The sequence below is a fragment of the Engystomops pustulosus genome, chromosome 7 (assembly GCF_040894005.1).
Source record: "Engystomops pustulosus chromosome 7, aEngPut4.maternal, whole genome shotgun sequence".
Classification (NCBI taxonomy): domain Eukaryota; kingdom Metazoa; phylum Chordata; class Amphibia; order Anura; family Leptodactylidae; genus Engystomops; species Engystomops pustulosus.
In genome coordinates this window covers 163,036,698-163,060,323 of record NC_092417.1, presented here as the reverse complement: position 1 = coordinate 163,060,323, position 23,626 = coordinate 163,036,698, and the positions used below count along the sequence as shown (strand labels likewise).

Below are 23,626 nucleotides of genomic sequence, written 5' to 3'. Positions count from 1 at the left end.
AAGGTGGAGCCGTTCGCCTCAGGCAGCAGAAAGTTCAGGTTCACCCTTGCACTTAACCAAAGTCACAAATGGTAAAGACAGTTCAAATAAACACCAATAATAAAAAGAGAACCTCTTTATTAACATGCAAAATAGAGACTGTTAGACAAAATTTACAATATTAACACTTTACATTTACATCTTATTATTAGCTATTTACAACACTGGCTTTATATATTACATATACACTGTGCTCACTTTATCACCAAAGAACTGGATGAAGACTTCCGGGTGACTCTTATAGAACTGACCCAACAGACGCTTCTTCTCTTTGGGGGAAAGTTTTGTGTTCTCATAGATTGTCTTAAGTAATGTCCATAGTTCCGTCTGGGTCGTTTTCCGGGCCGCCCTATCAAATTCATTTTTGTCTACTCTCTGGCAGAAGGTGTAACCTGGGAGTAAAAAGGAGGAAAAAAGCTATTATAATTATATAAAAAGATGTTGGAAATCTCACTTTCACTGTTAATTAGGATAAATATTTTAATTCTAGAAGGGTATGCACAGACCCTGTAGATTGGTGCAACTATTCCTCAAAGGAGTTGTACCTAGTTTGATGGATATCCCTTAATCAGGGGGTCTGACCACTTGAACCCTCAACATTTTAGAGAATTACACTCCCAATCTCACAAATTGAGCACTCGGTTGAGCACACTTCCTGCCATTCCATTCAGTTTTACAGGAATATTAGAATTTAAAGGACATTGTTTGGGCATCTCAGTCACTGACTAGTAAATCAGATTCCTAGAGATAACATATTTCTGTGCTCTACAATTTCTATAACTCGCATTGTATTGAATAAAGCGACAGTAAGCATGCTTGACTGGGCGCTCCATCAAACAACTATTTTTGTGATCAGTGCAATAGCAACCCCACTGATCAGATTTGTTATACTCTTGTGGATAGAGAGCAATCATCTTGGGCCACCCCATTAAAGGGTTGGTCGGGTATAAATTTTTTTTTTTTTTTAATTCCAATGTTAGAAAACCCTGTACCCAAGTCAACATACCTGTGTCTTTGTCAGGGTCCCTTCCTTGCTGTATGGCTACAAGTTTATCACTGACCATCTTGTGCAGGGACCCAGGAATCTTGAAAAGTGGGATAAAAAAAAAGGTTAGTGATTACATAATGCAGAAATACAGAAAATTATGTACATTTTAGAAGGTGGTTTTATTTTTAGTTTGTAACTACCATTCGGTACTTGAAAATGACAGATGACCGGGAAATTGGGAAAGTATCTCTGGAAATTTTTAGATAAATTTTCTGTTTCTCTTTATGCAAATTAGCTGCTCAGTGTACAAGGGGTGTGGCCATGACTGTTGGTGCACTGGAAGAGCATGCTATAAGTTTTCCATTGGATACAAATGGTTATGTGTAGATAAGTTGGGAGGGAGGGGTGTTACAAATGCACCAGAATTGGGGCCCTGAAAAAAAGCAAGGGTTGGACTTAGTCCTCCTTTACTAGGAATGACTGGACAATCTTCAGCTGTCCCATATAGAGTGGAGGAGCGCCCATATAGTCGGAATACATGGAGAGAGACCCTTGTGATCAGTGGAGGTCTCATCGATAAGATCGAATTTACTCAAGCAAATTTAAACAAAAAAAAACAATTACGTATTTCTTGATACCTTGAAGACGTCCTTATGGTGGTCGAGGAGGAAGAGGACCAGGAGATCGCACTTCCCTTTGGACAGGTTCTTGTTGTGTACGATGGCTTTAGAGAATTTCCTTTTCACCGTCATTCTGTTATCGCTCTAAAATTCAAATACAAACAGCGCTATAAGGAGTTACACCGCCACCACCGCCCTGCAGGCCTGACAGCCGGCAAACACATAGCTGACATACCACAGTGACCCGGCAAACTGTCAGGAGACCTGTCACCGCAGGTTATTACTCACCACCTCAGCTATGTGCAGGTGGAAGGGTAATGAGGAGATGAAGAATGGACCAGTCAGATTTAAATGTATATAGAATATTATATACAAAAAAAACAAACGTTGCATTGGACAGAGCCTACAAGTCCATTCCACTCCTCCTGTGACTCAGCCTGCCCTTCCTCTAAAGTCACTCCAAGGCACTATTCTGTAGCAGGGAGGTAGCCCCATGATCATGACATTACCCCAGTAACTACCAGCTCCCTCAGGTAGGGGATGAAATGCCCTTTCTAGAATTCCCTCTTATGTGAAATCTCACCCATTTACCTATAAAACAAAAATTCATATGCAAATAAGCAGAGAAGAGTCACTTTTTGCCAGAGTAGAGTCACTTTCATAAGCTGCAGGGGGTGTGTCAATTCAGATGCCTCCATTTTCAATTATATAGCAGCTAGAAACATGAGCCTGGTGCCCTATTAAATATAAAAATCCGAACTCTCCGATTGCACCAGGCTTGTGGTTCTGTAAGCAACAGACCTAGAGCTATAGGAAGCTAAATGAAAAGTTGTGAATGTGAGCAAGTATAAAGATACAGTCCCCATTTTTTTTTTTGTTTTATTATCCAGAAGTCTGATGAGGAGAGTCTCCTCTTTAATAGGACACCATGATTCTAGGCGCCATAGAAGCAAAGACAGAGGCATCTGAAGTGACACTGAAGACAGAAAAAAAAATAAAAATATGCAAATGATCTCAAGAGAGTCATTTTGGCAGAAAGGAGTCATTTTTAAAGTTAAACTGATTAGATTTAACATACGAGTGAAATGTTAGTGAAACTACTCAATGGGGCTGGTAGTCTATTGGGGTAAAATCTGTTCACAGGTTTTCCTTAAAGGGCATCTACCACCAGTATGAAGGAATGTATGCAAATGAGCCTGAGGGGCTTCAGGCTCATTTGCATACAGTCTCATCCTGGTGCTAGATGCACTTTAAGCTGAAACCTTCACAGTATGCAGTAAGAGCTACAAGCTCCCCCTAGTGGTGGCTGCATCTGGCCAGAACATACTGCATTAGGCGACTATGAAAGGGATCCGGAGCTTTGTATACACTAAATAAAACAAACTGATGCAAAAAAAAAAAAAATGTACCAACACAATCACCAGTTACAATGTTCACCTGTTTAACATTTGAAGTTTGGATTCTGAGTTATACTTAAGCCTGAAGTAGAGGCACAGGAAGTGAAGCAATTGGGAATATAAAGAGCTGATACTTATGTTGAATTTGTCATTTTTCTCCCAGTTTTACCTCTTCTTGGAGTCTAAATTCTGACGGTTCTGCAGCAACCGCCATGAAATAAAGAAGCCGTCGGAATTCTTCCCGGTTCTGGGAATCTAAGAGCTTCAAGCAGAGCTGTGTCGCTTCCAGGGCTGGTTCAGTCTTCCCATTTACTGCAAGCAATAAACACAATGTATATTCAGTACACTGGGCCGGGCGCCGTGCAATATAAAGTCCATCATCAGCAATCATTTTTCTATAACAAGTATCTGACTGTGGACGTGTATGATCAGGCTTGTTGGGAGTTCCCACAGTTTCAATAATCACTTTCCAGTTTGGGTCTGTAACCAGTGTCCCCAGAGAGACCAGCCACCCACCCAAAAAGACCAAGTGGAGCCCACCGCATTTCCCCCCTTCCTAGGGAGACCAAGGGCTTATCAAGATCAAAGGGTGACCAGCTTGGGTCTAACTACAGTTGGTTTTCAGTTTGGGTCCAACTTAAGTAACCCTAGGAATACCAGCCCCCTCCCCTTCCAGGGAGACCAAGTGGAGGCCATCCAATCCCCCCCACCCATCCCCATCAAGACCAAGGGGTGACCAGCTTGGGTAGAACTACAGTATCCCCAGGGAGACCAGGCCCCCGCCCCCACGGGGCCATGCCATTCCCCCCCACCCCACCCTAGGGAGACCATGGGGTGGCCAGCAACCCCCCCCCCCCCCAAGACCAAAGGGTGACCAGCTTGGGTAACTACAGTATTCCCAGGTAGAACAGACCCCCCTCAGTTGGACATTCTATCCCCCTCCCCCCACCTTGGGGAGACCAAAGAATAGCCAGAGCCACCCTCACTTTGGGGAGACCAAGGGGTGGCCGTCCCCCCAAGAGTTACTAATGCCATATTCTGCATTGGTTCAACTATAAATGTTCACTTTAAGACATGTAAGCTCCAGACGTACTAGACTGAGCAGGTCTCTAACACGTGTTCCTTACCCCAGTACATAGAGTCTTAGTCTTATCTTCTGCAGCTTATATAAACAGACCTGTGTTTTCCATTCTAACAACTCAAGTGCTGTAACCCTTTACCTCTACAGCCTGGGTAATACCGGTTCACAAATTGTGAGATTACTGGCGATTCACCCAAAGTCACCAAAAACATGAAGCCGTCAAGAATGCTTAACCCCAATTATAGAGGTCGTGAGGTTACAGGACTAAATATTTTGAGGAGACTTCACCAACATGACTATAGATTGGAAAATATGAGTAAGAGGTGGTCCTTAACAAGGTATCCCAGTATATAGAGACTTTGATACAACACTATGTATGGACCAATGCGGACCTTTTGGCAAAGTAATGCAGAATTGCCCGAAGTGATCAGACCATGGGTGGTCAAAAAGACACATGGCTGGTGGAGGCACTTGGTTATAAATATTGCACTGGGCTGCATTAGTGGGTCCTGTATAAAAGGCAAATCACATTTGACCTTCAACAACTTGTCAAAAATTTTGCTCCTATATTATATAGGCAACTCCAAATGAGACTATAGGCAAAATATAAAAACTCACCTAAGAGCTCAGCAATACCCGTGTGAATGTCAAAGAATGGGTTGGTAACCAAAGGCACCCGGTTTTGGCTGTAGTACTTGCTTAAGGTCTCAAAGAGAAGTAGTTTCCATGATCCATCCTTGTCCTGATGCTCGGGAAGGTTTCTGCTTAATTCCACCACTATGTGGTCTGGGAGGAACTCCAAGCAATCCACCGCAGCAGAAACCCATTCATCTGCCCTATAACACATGTATACAAGAATATAACGCCATCTCAGGCAAGACCATTGAAGGTAGATCTATGAAGGTACATGCTTTATACTATAGAAAATTAGGGGTTTGGTAGAAATCAACCCTATAGAAACCCCTAGAATAAAAGACATTATTTTACTTACTGAGAGTCACTAAAGGCCTTGAGAATCTCCCGATCCAGGTACTGGCTGGTTATGATCAGCTCCTCACTCTTCGATGACTGAGGTTTCTGAGCTACAGGGGTGTTTTCAAGAAGAGAATCCAATACTGGAAGCTCTACCAGCTGAAGAAGTCGACGAATTGTCTGTTCCTGCCAGACTTCACTGAGAACTAAAGGGGTACAATCAGAAGAGATGGTCACCATAACTTGTAGTTGTTCCTCAATACTATGGCTTAAAAATCCACATCACTCTTGGATCATCAGCCACTTTACTTGTAACCTTGCGTGATCTAGATCAAGTTCTCATCTCAAACCTAGGGGCTGTAATCATGGACCATCTACTTTATGGTCCACAAGTATGCTTAAAGGACATCTACCACCAGGATGAAGGATTGTAAACCAAGAACAGTGACATACTGGTGTCTGTATTTGTATTTCAGTGTGCTTGATTTACAATCCTTCATCCTGGTGGTAGATATCCTTCAACTTGACTTTTCAACCTAGAGGATGGTAGTCATACTGGTCATCCTTAAGAGATTCAAGGCCCGAGACAGTATCATGCGGATTAAGATATTGGACCTTAACTAGATTTGAGATCTCACAGTGGAACAAAACTAAAGACCAAGCTGTCGGAGATCCTTTACCCAACACATTGTAACGCTTAAGGAAACCACAGATTGGGGCAATGGTAGGCACAACCCAAATTTTGGTAGGATCAGTCAATGAAGTTAGTTGGGGGATGATGTGTTGACTTTCCTGAAATAGGAATATTGAAGGAACAAGCATCTTTAATTTTAATGTCCAAAGGTCAACTGAAGAAGACTAGGTTGAGTACTGGTTGAGTTCTTCAAATTTAGTGTCCACCTTTCAGACTAGAACTTCACCAAATAAGTATCAATAGACATTCCAAGCTTGGATAAGTCCAGTCCCCATTGGTTGTCTATGGTCACATGTCCCATCAAAGTGAAAAAAACAAACTAGATGAAAGAATGGAACGACCCAGCAATATTTATAGAGTTCTACCCAGAATCACAGATCATAAAAGACAATCCAGACTCCATTTACAGTCAAAATACAAACGACAATTAACACCATTGTTACCGAGAGATTTCCTTTTACTATCAGAAAGCCAAAAGTGCCCGTCAGTAAAAGAAATAAGAGGAGATTACATATAAGAAAGCCATTCATGAGCCACTGAGGTTGTCATTATACTTTATAATGAATGTGACAACCAGAAGGGAACAATGCTTTAAACTGTGTGCCTTGTTCAATGGATGTGTTTGTTACCAGCCTGGCAACAGATTTGCCTTTGGGGCAAATATTTAAGGATCTTTAAATTCTTTATTAAATGGGTACAGTATTAACTCTTATGCGGGATTGTGATGAAGTAATGGTGTAAAATTCTACACAGGGGACTTCATTTAATCGACTGAAGTGTAAACAAACATAATTCCCTATGATGCAACCCATATACTTTACGGACCAAAATACTAATGGAAGTTCACTTTGCCGTAAGCCGTAATCTGTAGGATAGGGGACGAAGGGCACGGTGACCAATGGGACTCTTACTACACACCAAGTGGATTGAGAGTTATGGGATGCAGTGGCTAAACCCAAGCTGCTCCATCCAACTTATGGGGGAAATGGCTTCCTTGTATTACAGATCATTCAACCCCAAATTTACAACGTATATAGAGATGGAATAGTATCCACGTGTAGTGGAAATGTTGCCAGTTTTCAGTCCATGGTCGAGATTTTTTAAAAATTGACCCAACACTCCACGGATTTCCACCCTTTGCAATGAGTACAGCAAACTTTGTGGCCAACCTCACAAAATTAAGATTTAGAAACCTACCGGTAAATCAGTTTCCACTAGTCCACCATGACGGCCACCTGGAGGATGCCCTTTGACCTCTGTGGGAACAGGAAGGAGAGAGGTTAAAAGTCCCCTCCCAGCATCCTCCCACCAGTGTCTACCAAATAACCACACCTGGAATGGATGCAACTGTATTTATTAGTATGTTAAGTCACACACCTGAATACAACAAAAAACAATTAATATTAGGGAGGGAATAAATAGGCCGTCATGGTGGACTAGTGGAAACTGATTTACCGGTAGGTTTCTAAATCTTAATTTCCACCACGTCCCCCATGACGGCCACCTGGAGACTTATCAAATGAGATGATAAGCTAGGGTGGGATGACTGATTGAAGCACCTTCCTTCCGAAGGCCAAATCTTTATTTTTAGGAATGTCCAATCTGTAATGTTTAATGAATGTATTTTGGGAAGCCCAAGTCGCAGCCCTGCAGATCTGGTCTAGTGTAGCTCCCCTTCTTTCTGCCCATGAGGTAGACATGGCCCTTGTAGAGTGGGCCTTTATGTTCAATGGAACCGGCTTGTTCTGTAGGTTATAGCACTTGGAGATTGCCATCTTGAGCCATCTAGCGATTGTGATCTTAGATGCCTTTTTTCCCTTGTTGGGTCCCTGGAATTGAATGAAGAGGTTATTATCTACTCGCCATTCCTCAGTGGACTGAAGATACTTTAATACCATGCGCCTTACATCAAGAGTATGCCATTCCGCCTCCCTGGAGGAAGTTGGATTGCTGCAAAAGGATGGTAGGATAATTTCCTGGTTCCTGTGGAAATTCGAGACCACCTTTGGAAGAAAAGCAGAGTCAAGAGTTATTATAATTCTGTCATCTAGAATTTTTAAGTAAGGCTCTTGAATAGAAATGGCTTGTAGTTCTCCAAGTCTTCGGGCTGAGGTTATAGCTACCAGAAAAACTGTTTTTAAAGTCAGGTTTCTGATATCAATGTTTTCTACTGGTTCGAATGGACCTTTAGATAAGGTATTGAGAACCAACGTAAGGTCCCAGGTAGGGATTTTAGTAAGGACCTGAGGATGGATCCTAGAAGAGGCGGTTATAAACCTTTTTACCCACCTATTGTCCATTAGGCAGCAGTCATGAAAAGCACCAAGGGCAGACACCTGCACTTTTAAAGTGCTTGTGGACAGACCCCTTTCTAATCCAGCCTGCAGGAACTCCAACACCTGAAAGATATTAGGGTTATCTTGTGATGGAGGTTTGTCCCCACAAAAAGATACAAATTTTTTCCATATTTTATGATATATGGCAAATGTCACTGGTTTTCTACTTGCCTGTAGAGTGTTCACCACCCTTGATGATAGACCCTTTCTTAGCAGGAGTTCCCTTTCAGGATCCATGCTGATAGGTCGAAGTAACTCGGTCTTGGATGAAGAACTGGGCCTTGAAATAGGAGATCGTTCTCTGGAGGAAGTAGGATGGGTTCCTGAAGAGCCATGGATCTCAGAAGAGGGTACCAACTCTTCTTCTTCCAGTTCGGGCAGATTAGTATTACCCTGGCCTTGTCCAGGTAAACCTTGCGTAGTACTCTTGAAATCAGGGGAATTGGGGGAAAGGCATATGCTAGTGGCTGGTCCCAAGTATGGCTGAATGCGTCCAGAGTCGAGAATGGTTCCCTTGTGTCTAGAGAATAGAAAAGGTTGCATTTTGTATTCTCTCTTGAAGCAAAGAGGTCTATGAGAGGTTGCCCCCATAAGGTGATCAGATGGTTGTAAATCTCCTGCTTTAGACACCATTCGTTTGGTAATAGTGCTTTCCTGCTCAAGAAGTCGGCTGTTAGGTTCTCTCTTCCACGAAGATAGATTGCGGAGAGAGATTGGCAATTGTTCTCTGCCCATTTGAAGATTTTCTGTGATAGTGCCAGTAACTCCGGAGATCTGGTTCCCCCCTGTCTCTTCAGATATGATACAGTGGTGGTGTTGTCGGATAATATCAGGAGGTGAGAACTCTTTAGGTGAGACCTGTTGGATCTCAGAGTTTCCCAGACTGCACACAATTCTCTGAAGTTGGAGGATTTGGCACTGATTTCTTGAGTCCATTGACCCTGTACCAGTTGATCTTGAAAACAGGCGCCCCAACCTGACTTGCTTGCATCTGTTTGAATGGTAATCAAGGGCTGTTGGATCCATGGGACGCCCCTTCCTAAGTTCCTTGTATCCAGCCACCACAGAAGATCTCGTCTGACGCTCGGCGGGATCTGGACCCTTTTCTCTAACCCTCTTGGTGATTTGTCCCAAGATGAGAGAATCCAGCTTTGGAGGGATCTGGAATGGTTTTGGCACCAAGAAACTGCTGGGATACTGGCTGTCATCTGCCCCAAAAGCTTCATCGCCGTTCGGATTGAGACGTATGGTTTTTTCCTGAATGATAATACGAGGTGTCTGATGTTGTCCTTCTTGTCCTGTGGAAGAGAAGAGATTTGGCGACATGAGTCTAAGATTACCCCCAAAAATTTTATCTGGGTAAGGGGAGAAAGACTTGACTTCTGAAAGTTGACGATCCACCCCAGACTTGTGAGTGTAGAAATCGTAAAGTCCCGAAACCTGATTAGGTCTAAGCTGGTACTGGCTATAATCAGGAAGTCGTCTAGATAGGGAACGATAGACACATCCTGGTTTCTTAAGAAAGCCACCACCTCTATCATCAGTTTGGAAAATACCCTGGGAGCGGAAGATATTCCGAAGGGTAGTGCGCAAAACTGAAAGTGGTGAGTTACCCCTTCCGGAGAAAGAACAGAAAATCTTAAATATTTCTGAGAGGAAGGGTGGATGGGAACGTGGTAATAGGCGTCCTTTAAGTCTATGGTGCACATACAGGAGTTTTGGTGGATGAGGGGTATAGCAGATCTTACCGACTCCATCTTGAAACGTCTGTATATTATGAAGCGATTTAGTCCTCTCAAGTTTATTATAAGACGATTCAATCCGTTGGGCTTTTTCACTGTGAACAGAGGAGAGTAGAAACCTTGTTCCTTCTGATTGGGCGGAACTCTCAGGATGGCCCCCAGTTGTAGCAGATTCTGGACCTCCTGCCAGATGGTGACCTGTATAGAAGGAGATGATGAGGATGGGCGGAAGTATCTTTGTGGGGGAAGACAGGAGAATTCTATTCTGTAACCATTTTTTACAATATCTCTTGCCCAGAGATTTGATGTTATCTTCTCCCATTGGGAAGTATAAAACATGAGTCTTCCCCCAACCTTGGCGTCACTGCTTCTTACTTTTTGATGGGTCACTATTTGAGGAGAACAAGAAGCCACGACCTCTGCCTCCCTTGGGGTAGCTCCAGCGGCCTTGTTTGCCCTTCCCTCTGTAGTTTTCCCTCTGGTCCTTGGGGCCACGAAAAAATTTCTTTTTGGAGTCGGGACGATTTTCCGGAAACCCCATCTTCTTGTCGGCAGCTTTCTCGAGAATGGCATCGAGGTCCGGGCCGAAGACGAACTCGCCTGAAAAGGGGATTCCACACAATTTTGTTTTGGAGCGTAAGTCCCCTCCCCATTGCTTCAGCCAAAGCACTCTCCTCGAAGCGTTGGATAGAGCCCCTTCTTTAGCTGAAAATCGGATGGACTCCGCAGAGGCATCAGCTAGGAAGGCTGTTGCTAACTTGAGGAGAGGAATATTCTCTAAGATGACTTCTCTAGGAGTATGGTCTTTAACATGGTTTTCTAGCTCTTTCAGCCAGAAGAGTAGTGTTCTGGCTACCGAGGTGGCCGTCAGGTTAGTCTTCAGATTTAGCATCGATGTATCCCATGCTTTCCTGAGTAGTGCCTCGGCTTTACGGTCCATAGGGTCCCGTAGTTGCCCCGCATCTTCAAAAGGTAAATCCATTTTCTTGGATACCTTGGACACCTGTACATCCACCTTAGGACATGCGTCCCAGATCTTCGAATCTTCAGGTTCGAATAGAAGTCGTTTCTTAAAATTTTTGGAAACTGCTATTTTCTTTTCAGGTTCTTGCCATTCTGCCGTGATTAGATCCTTCAAGGTATTATTAACAGGAAAGACCCTTCGCTTTTTGGTCCTCAATCCTCCGAAGAGATCCTCTTCAACCGATCTGGGAGGGATTATATCTTCAATATTTAGAGTATCCCTTACTGCTTTGAGTAATCTTTCCATTTCTTCAATAGGAAACAGATACCTAGCTTCAGATTCTTGTAAGTCAAAATGTGTTACTTCTGAATCTCCATAAGAACATGACGGAGATTCGGAAACATCTGAATCCGATACCGGAGTGGCTAAATCTGGATCCATACGAGCTCTCTTAGGGGAGGGGCCCTGAGGAATCTTAGAGGTTGAGGTGAGGGATACAAATTTTTCTTCGATAAACTCCTTAATCTCATCCATAAAGGAGGTTTTCTCGTCCCTCAATAATTTATCAATGCAAGGTTTACATATTGGTTTCTTATGCGTATCGGGTAACTTGCTGAAACACATATTACATCTTCTGAAAACTTGCTGAAACACATATTACATCTTCTGCTCAGATGATTTAGTTTTAGATTTCGCCACTTTGCCCCCTTTCTCCTGCTTCTCCTCCTTGCCTTTCCCCCTTCCACCAGATTCCTCCTGGAAGGGAAAGGAGGAGAATTTGTTGCAGGAGACATAAAACAAAATATATACACATGTAACATGTGGAGGACACCTCCAGCGCACTTACAAGTACCAGCGGGTGGAGAGAGCCTGCATCTGCCTCTTCAGACATGGCTGTGACGGCAGGGAGCAAAACACACGGCTGCACGAGAGTCCAGAACCAACTTGATCTTAGACCTCAGATCAACGCTTACACTCAAAAACCTGCTTAAATACCTTCTAGGGGAGCCCATCCCCCTGTTGAAGGCTGCAGCCGGCGTTCATGCTCCGGACCCGGCATCGGAGCGTCACTTCCGGTCGCGCCGGAAGTCATCATCTACCTCCGCGCGACACACCGGGATTTTGTATTTAAAGCGCACGGAGCGCCACCGCTCTCCCTTAGGCGCCGCCGCCAGCGGGACGAGCGGTGTTTCATCAGGCCGGACGGGGATGACCAGGGAGGGCCGAAGCCGCCCGTGGACCCGACCTGCGTGGCTTGGTCGAGGACCGCGCGACGGTAGGTGTTCACGTCCCCCCTTACACCTGGATGATGCAAGGAGAGATTTTCTCTCCATCCTGCCCCTGTGGGAACAGGAAGAACACTGGTGGGAGGATGCTGGGAGGGGACTTTTAACCTCTCTCCTTCCTGTTCCCACAGAGGTCAAAGGGCATCCTCCAGGTGGCCGTCATGGGGGACGTGGTGGAAATACAGATTAAGGCTACATTCACACGGTGTATGCCCACCGTACACATCTGCGCCGGGAAGAGGAGGAAGGGGTGAGCATTGCTTACCCCCGCCCCTCTCCATAGTAATATATATGGCGCACAGCGCTGTATTCTGGAGAAAGATGGGACATGTCCTATCTTTCTTCCTTCTACGGACTGGTACGGTGCCGTGTGCCCATTGCCGCCAATGGGGGATGTATATACATCCCCCATACATTTGTGCGAATGTAAAAACAATTTTGCTATGGGGTTACAGCAAAATTGGCAACAATTTGATCTAGTTTTGTTTGGATGCAGCCCACAAGAAATTGGCCAAGTATTACCATGGCTTCTCCGCGAGTTCTGCTGGAAAACCCATATAAATCACTACCTCTTTCCGCCACTTTTCCGGTTTTTACAACTCGCATGGCAGCATGGGCATGACGGGTCGTAGAGCGGGCAGGAATTGGGGCAGGCTAGTGTGTAATCGTCCGGCTCTGCCACATTTACTATAGTCTACAGATCAGAACTGATGGAGGCTACAGCAAAAAACTTCAGTTATGATCTTGTCTACAGGTCAGAAGTGCCAGAGTTTGCGCCCATATTCACCAAGAGGTAGGATGACCGGCTGAGGTGGGGGGTGTATTTTAAGACTGGCCACTCCTTGTGTTTTTAGGGAAACTTGTTGAGCGACACAGATAAAGTGGTGTGTGGGTGCTACTTCAATGCAACCAGTCCATGCAGAAATGTTGTATTACCCGTCGCACCAGAGCAGGTCACACCAAGTTGTAACAATAGTTTTATGTTAAAATTAGGACTCCAAGACATTTCTCTAAACATGTCCTGTGTCAAACTCACCTTTGGGAGGTAGGTCTATAGGGAGATTCATCTGTGCCGGGTCAGCAGGTGTCAAACTGAGGTTATCCCAAAGATCTTCCAGATTGTGCGACTGTATGGGAGAGTTCTGGAAGCCGGCCGGTTCATGCCTGCAAATGATATATTACAGGTTACTGTACAAACAATGCAGCAAGGTCACACAAGGCTTACATGATAGAGGGGAAAATGCTGCAAGATAGGCTGGGAAACCAGAGATAAATTCAATCTGGTTTCACAACTTTCCCAAAAGTGAATGCCCAGTAGCTTTTACACAGCTGTGTGTACATATAGCAGACAAGTCCTAAAATATTAGATGAAAAATGGGCACCTCTAGTGCCTACCCTAAAAAGAGGACCTTTCACCACCTCATATAATCCTCTCCACTGTCAGAGAGGAGGAGGAGAGGGCTCATGTTAGGATAATCTTCTACTTTTCAGAGAAGCTTCGCACAATCCAAGCCCCATCTCAGCGCCTCCCCTCTGACAGTAGAGATCACACTGGGACCGATACCTACAGTATGGTATATTCATCTCCATGTGTGCGAGGTGGTGAAAGGTCCTCTCTCAAATGCCTTTTCCATTACCCTTGGCCCAATTCTTCACTAAAAGCAGAATTCATCTATCGGGAGCATAGCACAAGTCATAGCCAAACCGCAGCAAAGAGGATGAAGCCAGTTGTCCAAGTGACCCATAATATTGCAATGTGGGACTGATTAATCACATGCCAATGGTAGTCGTCATTGGCGAGACCGTGACCATTTTGGTGAAGCTGGAGTCCGTTAAAAAAAGTTGGTGAGCCAAGCGTCCAACTCCTCGACTCCACAACCCTGATCAATGGTGGCCCAACACACAAGGGTCAACACAGTAAGAAATTCTAAATACAGAAATCCACAGATGGGAGTTTCCAATGCAATTAGTTGCATCTGCAATACAGGTTCCCTTGGGCGGGAGGTCATGCACGACCATGTAAATGGGCTTAAAATTGCAAAAATTTAAAAGGAGAGAATATTACAGTAGTAGCTAGCGTAAATAGAGGCCACATGAACGCCTGCGGTCCTGAATGGCTTGTAAAACACACACGGATATAATGTCCATTTACCAGGTCTATTACATAAGCAATTCTATTTAATTATGGAGTAATGACTACATGTGCTATGCCAATGACAACCACCAACATACCCAAGAGGAATCATCAAAAAAAGTCATGGCACCAGAGGCAAATAGAGACTGCTATGGGCCCTGGGCTGTATGAATATTATGGCCCCTACAAGTCAGGAATCACTTCCTACATCTGGGACTAGAATCAGCTTCTTGGGGAGCGGAGGATGTGTCTCTTCTTGTAGCTTTCAATCTGCAGTTTCAGGACCTTCAAAGGTCCTGAAATGGCACGTGTACTGAAAGCAGGAACAGATGTACAAGGATTTCACGGAAGAAGGTCCTTCTGAGTACAAAATTTGGTGGGTGGTCATGGGCCCACTACAGTTCTTGGGCCCTGGGCTACCACCCAAATCACCTATATTATAATCCACTATTGTATCGCACAACCAACGCCATCTTGAGTGCATGTCAACCGAAGCCCACAATGTTTAAGTAGATATGGAGGGTGGTGCTAGCAAGAGATTATGTGTTGAATATAATATATATGCAAAAGGGGAGAGACGGTCACGTGGGGACGATTGGAATTGGGATTCCGTTTTAATGGGGACAGATAAAATTGTATCCAGAAACCTTCCTCCCATAACAGCAGCCAACCTTATATAAACGTTAGCCGTTTTCTCACCGAATTCTCCCAAAAAACTGCTCTGCCTTTCCTTGACCACAACATTGACACCGGCCTCGAGAGTTAGTACCACAATACTCTAATACCCAAAGTAGTTTGTCCTCTAAAGAATTTAAGCTGTTGACAGGAGTCCTGGAAGATGTTGCTGTGTATTATAGAGACTGACTACCTAGAATTATCTAGTTTGCAGCCAAACACCAACAAACCTCAGGGCTGCAAGAAGAAAAAAAAAAAACGACGAGAGAAACTGCCCGAACTGGATGGTGCAATAGCAGATTCAGCAGTCACAAAAAAAAAGTCAAAATAGTCAAAAAGGGCACAAAATCGTCAACTGGTAGCATAATCCTGGTCAGAAGCATCAACTAAAAGACTGTAACTTAAGCTGTAAGGGCTCCTCTGCCATATTTTGATTAGGTCCTATATTCATCCAACCCCTAATGGTCATGACTTCGCTTTATGGGGGGCTTTCAGAGAGGTCTGGTAGATTGACATTACCACGTTATGCCACCCCCAGTGACCACCATCAAACGGCGTTACATTTAGCTCTAGGATATGAATATTTTTGAGGAATTAATTGGGATCAACAATTTAAGTTACGGCTAAATATCAACTTCCGCGCTCACAAAGATGTGCCACCATAGAATTTCAACACAATAGAAACCACCCGATGCCAAGTCTCCATACAGATCTTATCCGGAGTAGATGTTTATTAGGTAACAGCCTTGCGCCGCCAGAGGTTGGTTTCATCAAGACGACGACCTCTGAAGTTTCTGGCTGCAGCTTAAGATGAGTCAAGACGCTCACAAGTCAACGTCATCACTAAAAAACATTCCTACATGGATTTAGTTGTGCTCTAAGGGAACAAGAAACACGTTCAAGATATTGTAAGGAACTCAAAAAGACATGGCCAAATCTCCTAAAAATAGGACAACCTTGAATGGAACCTTGGAGACACATACAAGAAGCCAGTCCTACCAATATCTCATTGATGGACCCTTCATGGACCAGGGAGGGGACAACTCCTGGACAGATCTCCCATCTGTTCAATCCCTTACCTTCCGGGATACCTCTGTGGTGTGCAGTGCCCGTTGGTCTTTTCGATCATTCCCGCAGGATGACTGGGCACATTGAGGAACCTGTACAGGCTGCAGCTGCTGTCTTCAAACACCGAACGCTTCTTGTCCTTCCCAAACATACAGGTGGTGAGCACCGACTCAAACACCTTACAGTCCATAAGAGCTTGGCACACCCGCACCACCTTGGAGCGCAAGATCTCCGCATCCCCAAAATACTTGTGCTGCACAAGATGGGCGAATATAACGTCCACAGCGTCGGAGCCGATGAAACAATCTGGGTGAGACTTCAGGTGGTGGCGCCTCTTCTTCACTTCAACTTGTGTCTGGAGAGCGTGGATGATGCTACTCCATATATACGTGGCCCGGAAGGGTTTGTTACTCAAGTTGGGACCTGGGGGACAGAAGAGAAAAATAAGTAAAGGCATGGAATATATGGGACATGAAAAAAATAAAACCTAACCCCCTGTCCTTCAAAAGCTAAAAGCTACCAGTGTTTAACTGGTATCCCTAAACCAGAGGTAATGTTGGCACATTCATCATTCACGTGAACAGTCAAGCATTCATGTACATATAGAGCCCCTGAGGCCAGTGGATGGCTGAGCTACAACAGTAACAATGCACACAATTGTCTCCAAAGCAGGTTTTTCTCAAGTTTTATAAGGCTCCTTGTACAAGGAGGAGGAGATAAGCTGTGACATCATCTATTATCAGTAGTGATGTAATGATGGGTCAGTGTTATCTATATAGAGGTCTTTGTATAGGGAGGGGGAGGGGATAAGCTGTGACATCATCTATTGTCAGTAGTGATGTAATGATGGGTCAGTGTTATCTATATAGAGGACATTGTACAGGGAGGGGGGGGATAAGCTGTGACATCATCTATAGTCAGTAGTGATGTAATGATGGGTCAGTGTTATCTATATAGAGGTCATTGTACAGGGAGGGGGAGGAGATAAGCTGTGACATCATCTATTATCAGTAGTGATGTAATGATGGGTCAGTGTTATCTATATAGAGGTCATTATACAGGGGGGAGGAGGAGATAAGCTGTGACATCATCTATTGTCAGTAGTGATGTAATGATGGGTCAGTGTTATCTATATAGAGGTCATTGTACAGGGAGGGGAGGAGATAAGCTGTGACATCATCTATTGTCAGTAGTGATGTAATGATGGGTCAGTGTTATCTATATAGAGGTCATTGTACAGGGAGGGGAGGAGATAAGCTGTGACATCATCTATTGTCAGTAGTGATGTAATGATGGGTCAGTGTTATCTATATAGAGGACATTGTACAGGGAGGGGGAGGAGATAAGCTGTGACATCATCTATTGTCAGTAGTGATGTAATGATGGGTCAGTGTTATCTATATAGAGGTCATTGTACAGGGAGGGGGAGGAGATAAGCTGTGACATCATCTATTGTCAGTAGTGATGTAATGATGGGTCAGTGTTATCTATATAGAGGTCATTGTACAGGGAGGGGAGGAGATAAGCTGTGACATCATCTATTGTCTGTAGTGATATAATGATGAGTCTGTATCAACTATATATATATCCAGGTCTTCTCTGAATGTAATAATTACAGTCCTACAACCTATCACTTCATTCCACCTTCGGAGAAAACACAGTACATAGTTAGATAATAATTAGATAATAATTGTGTCCATGATTTTGGATGGAATCTGGGACACCTGTTCCTTTCAAATCTTCCAACTCAAATGTGAACTCAGTCCAAGTCCACACTTGCCCCATCACAGATTCTCAGCGTTAGTTCTGCACTTCTCCCCGGCAGATCCATATTTTAGCAGCTGACATTTTTACTAGCAGAAATTACAGTCTAGTTCCCTGTTCTGCCAGGAACAGAAGCGAATTCAGCGGCAACCGTAAATCTCAGCGTCATTACAGCGGATTTACTAGTACAGAGCAACGGGGAAGGGGATAATATATAGCAGTGCGGGGACCACCACTGCAGATTTAAAGGGATACATAAATTTAGAATTTTTTTTTTTTTTTACCATTCCATGAACAGCGCCACCAATGTATAGAGGTGTCGTCTGGTAATGCAGGACAACTTCATTTATTTCAAGAGGGGAAATAAACTTTAGACGATTCTGAGATGAAGGTTATATAAAGGCGCAGATATTCAGCCCCGTGTTTACGTATATGGGCAGAGATGTAACAATGTAAACACACGCCGTCCCAATGGACTGAACAGGTTCATTAACAAACAAAAATATACCCAACGGCAGATATTAGGTGTTTATTAGGGAGAATACACAGAGGGATCGCATGAGACATCAGCTGTAAATAGAAGAGCAATGACACGCTCTCAGCTGCCAAAAACTGCTCTGCCATTATGGTCATGGGACATGGACCTCCACAAGGTCGCTCATAAATAAAGGAAATTTACCATCAAAATCCACCATGATAAATACTAGATTACTACAGTCATGGTGCCTGGATATATGAGTAAATGACCCTGGTTTGTTATCCATGGCCTCCTGCCTTCTAAAAATCAACTTTAAAATTATGTTAATGATCCAGAAAGGCTCTGGGAGGCGTTATCAGAACCCCTCCATGCTTTAGCTTCAAAGGATGTTACACTGAGGGAAAAGGGAAGGGGGTGACAGTGTAACAGCCAGGGAGAATACAGCATGGAAGGGCTCCGGTAACGCCACCACTACGTCTGATTTATATAGCGCACACAGATTGTGCAGTACTGCACAGCTTACCAGATCAACCCCTGTCCCCATGGGGCTCACAATCTAATCAACCTACCAGTATGTTTTGGAGTGTGGGAGGAAATGGGAGGACCCGGAATAACCCCCCCTCAAACACGGAGAGAACATAAACTCTTTGCAGATGTTGACTCTGGGGCATGAACTCAGGTCCCCAGCGCTGCAAGGCTGTACTGCTAACCACTGAGCCACAGTGCTGCCCATGATTAGCATACTTTTAAAAGTTGATTTTAGAAGAAGGCAGGAAGCCATGGATAACAAATAAAAAATTTTTTTAAACAGAGCACATTAGATCTACTTATCCATACAATTCGGATGCAATTTTACATAAATCTCATCAGTTATTCCTCCTGGAAGATCACCTTGCAAATCACAGTTATAGTTCACGTCCCTGACCAGAAACATTTTATATCAGTCTAATCCACGCATTTACACAGGAAACAGTGAACACCCATTTCTCAGTTAGGACTAACATTGCCAGGAGGAATAACAGAAGTTACCTAATGAAGTTTGGAGATTTTTTATTTTAAAACGGCTGATACATAAAAGTTTAATTGCTGGGGGTCTGACAGATACTGGGGGTCCTATGTGCCCTGAGTAAGAGGGCTCCCATCATGAAGGATACATGGGACTCCCAGTATTAAGACCCCTGTGGATATGTAGAAGGGGGTAGAGGGGGTTACAGTATTTACTGCCCTTGTATGTAGATTGAACCCTTCCCATTCTTTGTTAATTAGCTACTAATTGTATTATACTAACTACCAAGTCTACCTCCAATACACAAGTCTCCAGCAGGGTCCTATTCTACAACTTTCCAAACACCAGGAGAGAAGGTTAAGCTATTAGCCCCCCTTTGACATGCGCATACAAGGTATATAAACACCGGAGTCAATGGCGTCTACCACACACCTCAGTATCGCCCATTTCAAAGACAAAATAATCAAAGTCCATCCTCCAAGACCTTGAGTCTTCAAGGAGGAACAAATTATGAGCATCTCCAATTCCCAGGAATGTCAATAGGGTCAAGTGACATAAGTTAAAGGTCAATGATTGTCTGATATTAGTGATTGAGAAGTGGAACCTACTCTACTTTATCCATCCGGGTTGCAAAGCAACGTTTTTGAAACTATTGCAAGCAAATTGTTACAAAATTTGCTAAGGCTAATGCAAAAACCTCAAGAGCTGGAAGGGCTCTTGAGGTTACCAGAGCTCCCCTGTGCTGTAGCTTCACAGGCTGTTACACTGGCACCCACTTCCCCTCTGCTCACTCAGCACCCCCCCCCCCTTTTGTATGATGCAAGCTTACAGTGGGAGAAGAGGAAGAGTTCTCTTCCACAGTGTAACAACCTGTGAAGCTACAGCACAAAGGAGCTCTGCTAATATTCCATGAGCCCTTCTGGCTCATTTACACAATGTTAAAAGTTGATTTTAGAAGGAAGGAGGACATGGACAACACAGAAGTTTCTCAGTGTCCCGGTGCCTGGATCTATGAGTAATGTCCCTGGTTTATCATGATGGATTTTGATAGATTTCCTTTAAGAGACATTGTGATCAATATAGTGTCCACTTGACTTGAAGTGTTTTCATACCAACACCAGGAAGAAGCATAACCCTAATTTTTTAGTTTTTTTTTTTTTTTTTAAATGAATAACACCAGGTGTCCTATCCCCACCACAGACCAGACATAGAACTGGAAAACCTATCAGCCCAGAAGAACAGTAAATAGCAGGTCAATCATAATAAAGGTGCCGGACTCTGGACTTCCACAGCACAAGGTCACATTCACATCACGCAATAAATACCTCCGCTTTGCCCAATCCCTTTATCTATGCACCGCCAGCCGCTCACCTACACCGATACATTCCACACATTGTTACCATACAGTCATATATATTTACAGTTTTACATTCTTTGTAACTAAAATGTAATTTAAAGTCAATATTGGACTAGAAAAAAGGGACACATTCTACACGTCCCCAATAATAATTCCTTTATTTATATGGTGCACACAGATGACGCAGCGCTGCACAGAGCTTGTCACATCAGTCCCTGTCCCCAATGGGGCTCACAATCTAATCAACCTTCCAGTATGTTTTTTTGGAGTGTGGGAGGAAACCTGAAGACCCAGAAGACACCCATGCAAACAGAGAGAACATACAAACTCTTTGCAGATGTTGACCCTGGGACTTGAACCCAGTACTGCAAGGCTGTAATGATAACCACTGAGCCACCAATACCACCCTTAATATGTGAGGCATAGCCCACTAACCTCCAGTGTCAGAGTGGGGTCCAATAGTGTCAGTTCTCTACCACTAAGAAATTGGGGTATATTATACATCTCTGGGCTCCAGTTTTGGGTTAAATGGGTTAGAGCCTGGGCCCACGGGAAGATCCGCCGATCCTCTGGTGGGTCAGTCAGACACTTCCCCCCCCCCCCCCCCCCCCATCATCTTGTAGTAGTTACAGAGTCCATCACCACTCGGGGACTATACATTTAGTAGATAAGCAAGGAATGAGTAAGCACAGAAATAAAGTATTACTACATTATCAGACTACCAATGGCTTGTTTGTAGTCTGTTCCCATGGAAACACCAATCAGCAGGATCTGTTAATCTACCATAGAGAACACGTCTCATAGGATAAACCGTGATACATTCTGTTATTGATGAATTCTGGTACTGATTGCATGGCCTCACTGCTTGGACCCCACTGTCAATCTGAACCAGAACGTAATTGACTTCCATGACTTGACAATAATTGTCCGTTTTGTCAATGGAGAAGTGCAGGTATTTTACCAAAAAGGGAACTATTTTTGGACTTGCTCATCATAAAATCCTTTGGGGGACTCCCGACTATAACCCAATACTGGACCCTTGAGGACCAGGACTTCATAATAGACCATATCAGCCTAAATTAAGTGGCTACTGCATGAATGTGCCCTAAAAATTTTCTAAAGCTTTTAGGCTCTAGGCACCCAAAGTACTATCCGCTCCTAAAGGCTCCGGCCAGGTACCAGCACCCGTCTAACAGACGATAGATCACATGTTACAGGTTATAGTTATGTCAGCCTGTGTGTGATCATAAGGTTCTATGCTGAATTACATTGCACATTATTATAGGGCGGCACGGTGGCTTAGCGATTAGCATTACAGCCTTGCAGCGCTGGGGTCCTGGGTACAAGTCCCAGGGTCAACATCTACAAAGAGTTTGTATGTTCTCTGCGTGTTTGCGTGGGTTTCCTCCGGATCCTCCAGTTTCCTCCCACACTCCAAGACACTGCTAGGTTGATTAGATTGTGAGCCCCATTGGGGACTGGGACTGATTTGGGAAGCTCTGTGCAGCGCTGCGTAATCTGTGTGCGCTATATAAATAAAGAAAATAAATAATGTTTACTCTAGATTCTGTCTATTCCCTTTACTACTTTCACTCCATTGGTATTTGGCATCTGAAGCAAACAAACCTATAGATCCCCTTAAAATACTCAGATCCATCTAATTAACCAATGGGAAGCATCAGCTCAGCGCCATATGGAAAGACAATTCCTGGTGCCTGAAGGTTTACATAGAAGCTTCCAAAGAATTTACTGTGCGATCTCCCTCCGCAGACTGACAGGAAGGCACCAGCAGCACAGAGGAAATGAGCACATTCAATTTAAAAGCCGCCCGGGTCACATTCCAGCAGCTGAGACATCACATACCCAGAGCCTATAACCATCTATTACCGCCATACGTGACTGCCGTAATATACCGACACCCTGAGACACCGATTCTCCGAAAGCATAAACTACACAAGCGCTGACTAAGGCTGTAAAAATCATGACAGGAGCGTGCACACTCCTAGGAAAACACAACTAATAATATATATTACATAATATAATTATTAATAAAATAATAAAAAAAATTATTTAACTAAATATAACCATATTAATAGATAGACCGAGTTCTAACCATGTGACCCAGGACTAGACCCATCCAAAAATAAAAACCTCAACCTTGGAAGAATTCTAGAACAGCGACGTAACAGGATTTGACACGTTTTATAGACTTTTTTTGGACATTTTAAGCCTATAGAAGGAGTTTAGCCATGGGGGGGGGGGGGGGGGGGACATATTCCTCATACCAGGAGACCCATCCATTTCAGGTTATATACTGGAAAATGTTATATATAGGGACCTGCAGTCTATAGAATAGGAGTTGTAACAATTGAGCATATAAGATATGAAAGGTTTTATGGGGGGGGGTGTATTTCTGTTATATATGTGCAGAAAGTTGTGTTCTAGGAAATACAAGGTGTAAAATGACACAAGAAAACAGAAATGTATATAATATGCACACAAACGCAACGTAAATATGTAAAAAAAAAAAAAAAAGAAGTTTAACATCTCCCAGAATAAAAGTTCACTCTAAAAAGAGTCCAAAACACTCACTATACATCCAAATATACAATACAATATATAAAAGTAACACAAACCCGCACACAGCCCATTACATAGAAGTTAAAAGGCATCTCCAGAGACTTGCAGCACCCCCACCACCCGCATGTACTCCAGTACCGGAGCCCAGCCCCGTGTTCTGCTGGTACCTGGCGGTCTCTGGGCCGGGCTGTAGGACGTGCACAGGTTCAGGGCCAGCGCTTTCTCCCGGACCGTGGCCATCCCGTCCTCCCGCAGTGAGCACTGAGCAGGGAGGCGGGGCCTGGCGTCTCTTCTACTACAGGAGGGGCGGGGCCAGTGACGTGTACATGTCAATAGAGGATCCAGCGCCGCGCGCACCACGTGCTCTGTGTGTATGCGATAATAGTGAGGTGCGGTACCGCATCATTACCAGCTTTAGAGTCATACGTAACATTTTTCTATCTTA

At 43.9% G+C, this 23,626-nt stretch overlaps 2 protein-coding genes across 5 annotated transcripts; both read right to left on the bottom strand.

Moving 5' to 3' along the window:
• Positions 1-100: 100 nt before the first annotated feature.
• On the bottom strand, positions 101-23,471 carry DEPDC7 (DEP domain containing 7). The gene is made up of 9 exons (XM_072118619.1): positions 23,349-23,471; positions 16,008-16,419; positions 13,156-13,283; positions 5,117-5,303; positions 4,744-4,961; positions 3,214-3,356; positions 1,666-1,791; positions 1,046-1,124; positions 101-431 (listed from the first exon to the last, which is right to left on the bottom strand). Exons 1-9 carry the CDS (start codon positions 23,419-23,421, stop codon positions 217-219), a joined length of 1,581 nt encoding a protein of 526 aa, XP_071974720.1. The 5' UTR covers positions 23,422-23,471; the 3' UTR covers positions 101-216.
• Positions 7,129-10,340, bottom strand: LOC140071207 (uncharacterized). 4 transcript variants are annotated; one of them, XM_072118618.1, is made up of 4 exons: positions 8,299-10,340; positions 8,081-8,190; positions 7,699-7,794; positions 7,387-7,620 (listed from the first exon to the last, which is right to left on the bottom strand). In XM_072118618.1, the coding sequence occupies exons 1-4, from the start codon at positions 10,189-10,191 to the stop codon at positions 7,518-7,520; spliced, it is 2,202 nt and encodes a 733-aa protein (XP_071974719.1). In that variant the 5' UTR covers positions 10,192-10,340; the 3' UTR covers positions 7,387-7,517. The 4 variants fall into 4 exon arrangements, with proteins under 4 accessions (XP_071974716.1, XP_071974717.1, XP_071974719.1 ...); XM_072118617.1 differs by having other exon boundaries at positions 8,081-10,340; XM_072118615.1 differs by having other exon boundaries at positions 7,129-7,620; positions 7,699-10,340.
• Positions 23,472-23,626: the final 155 nt, after the last annotated feature.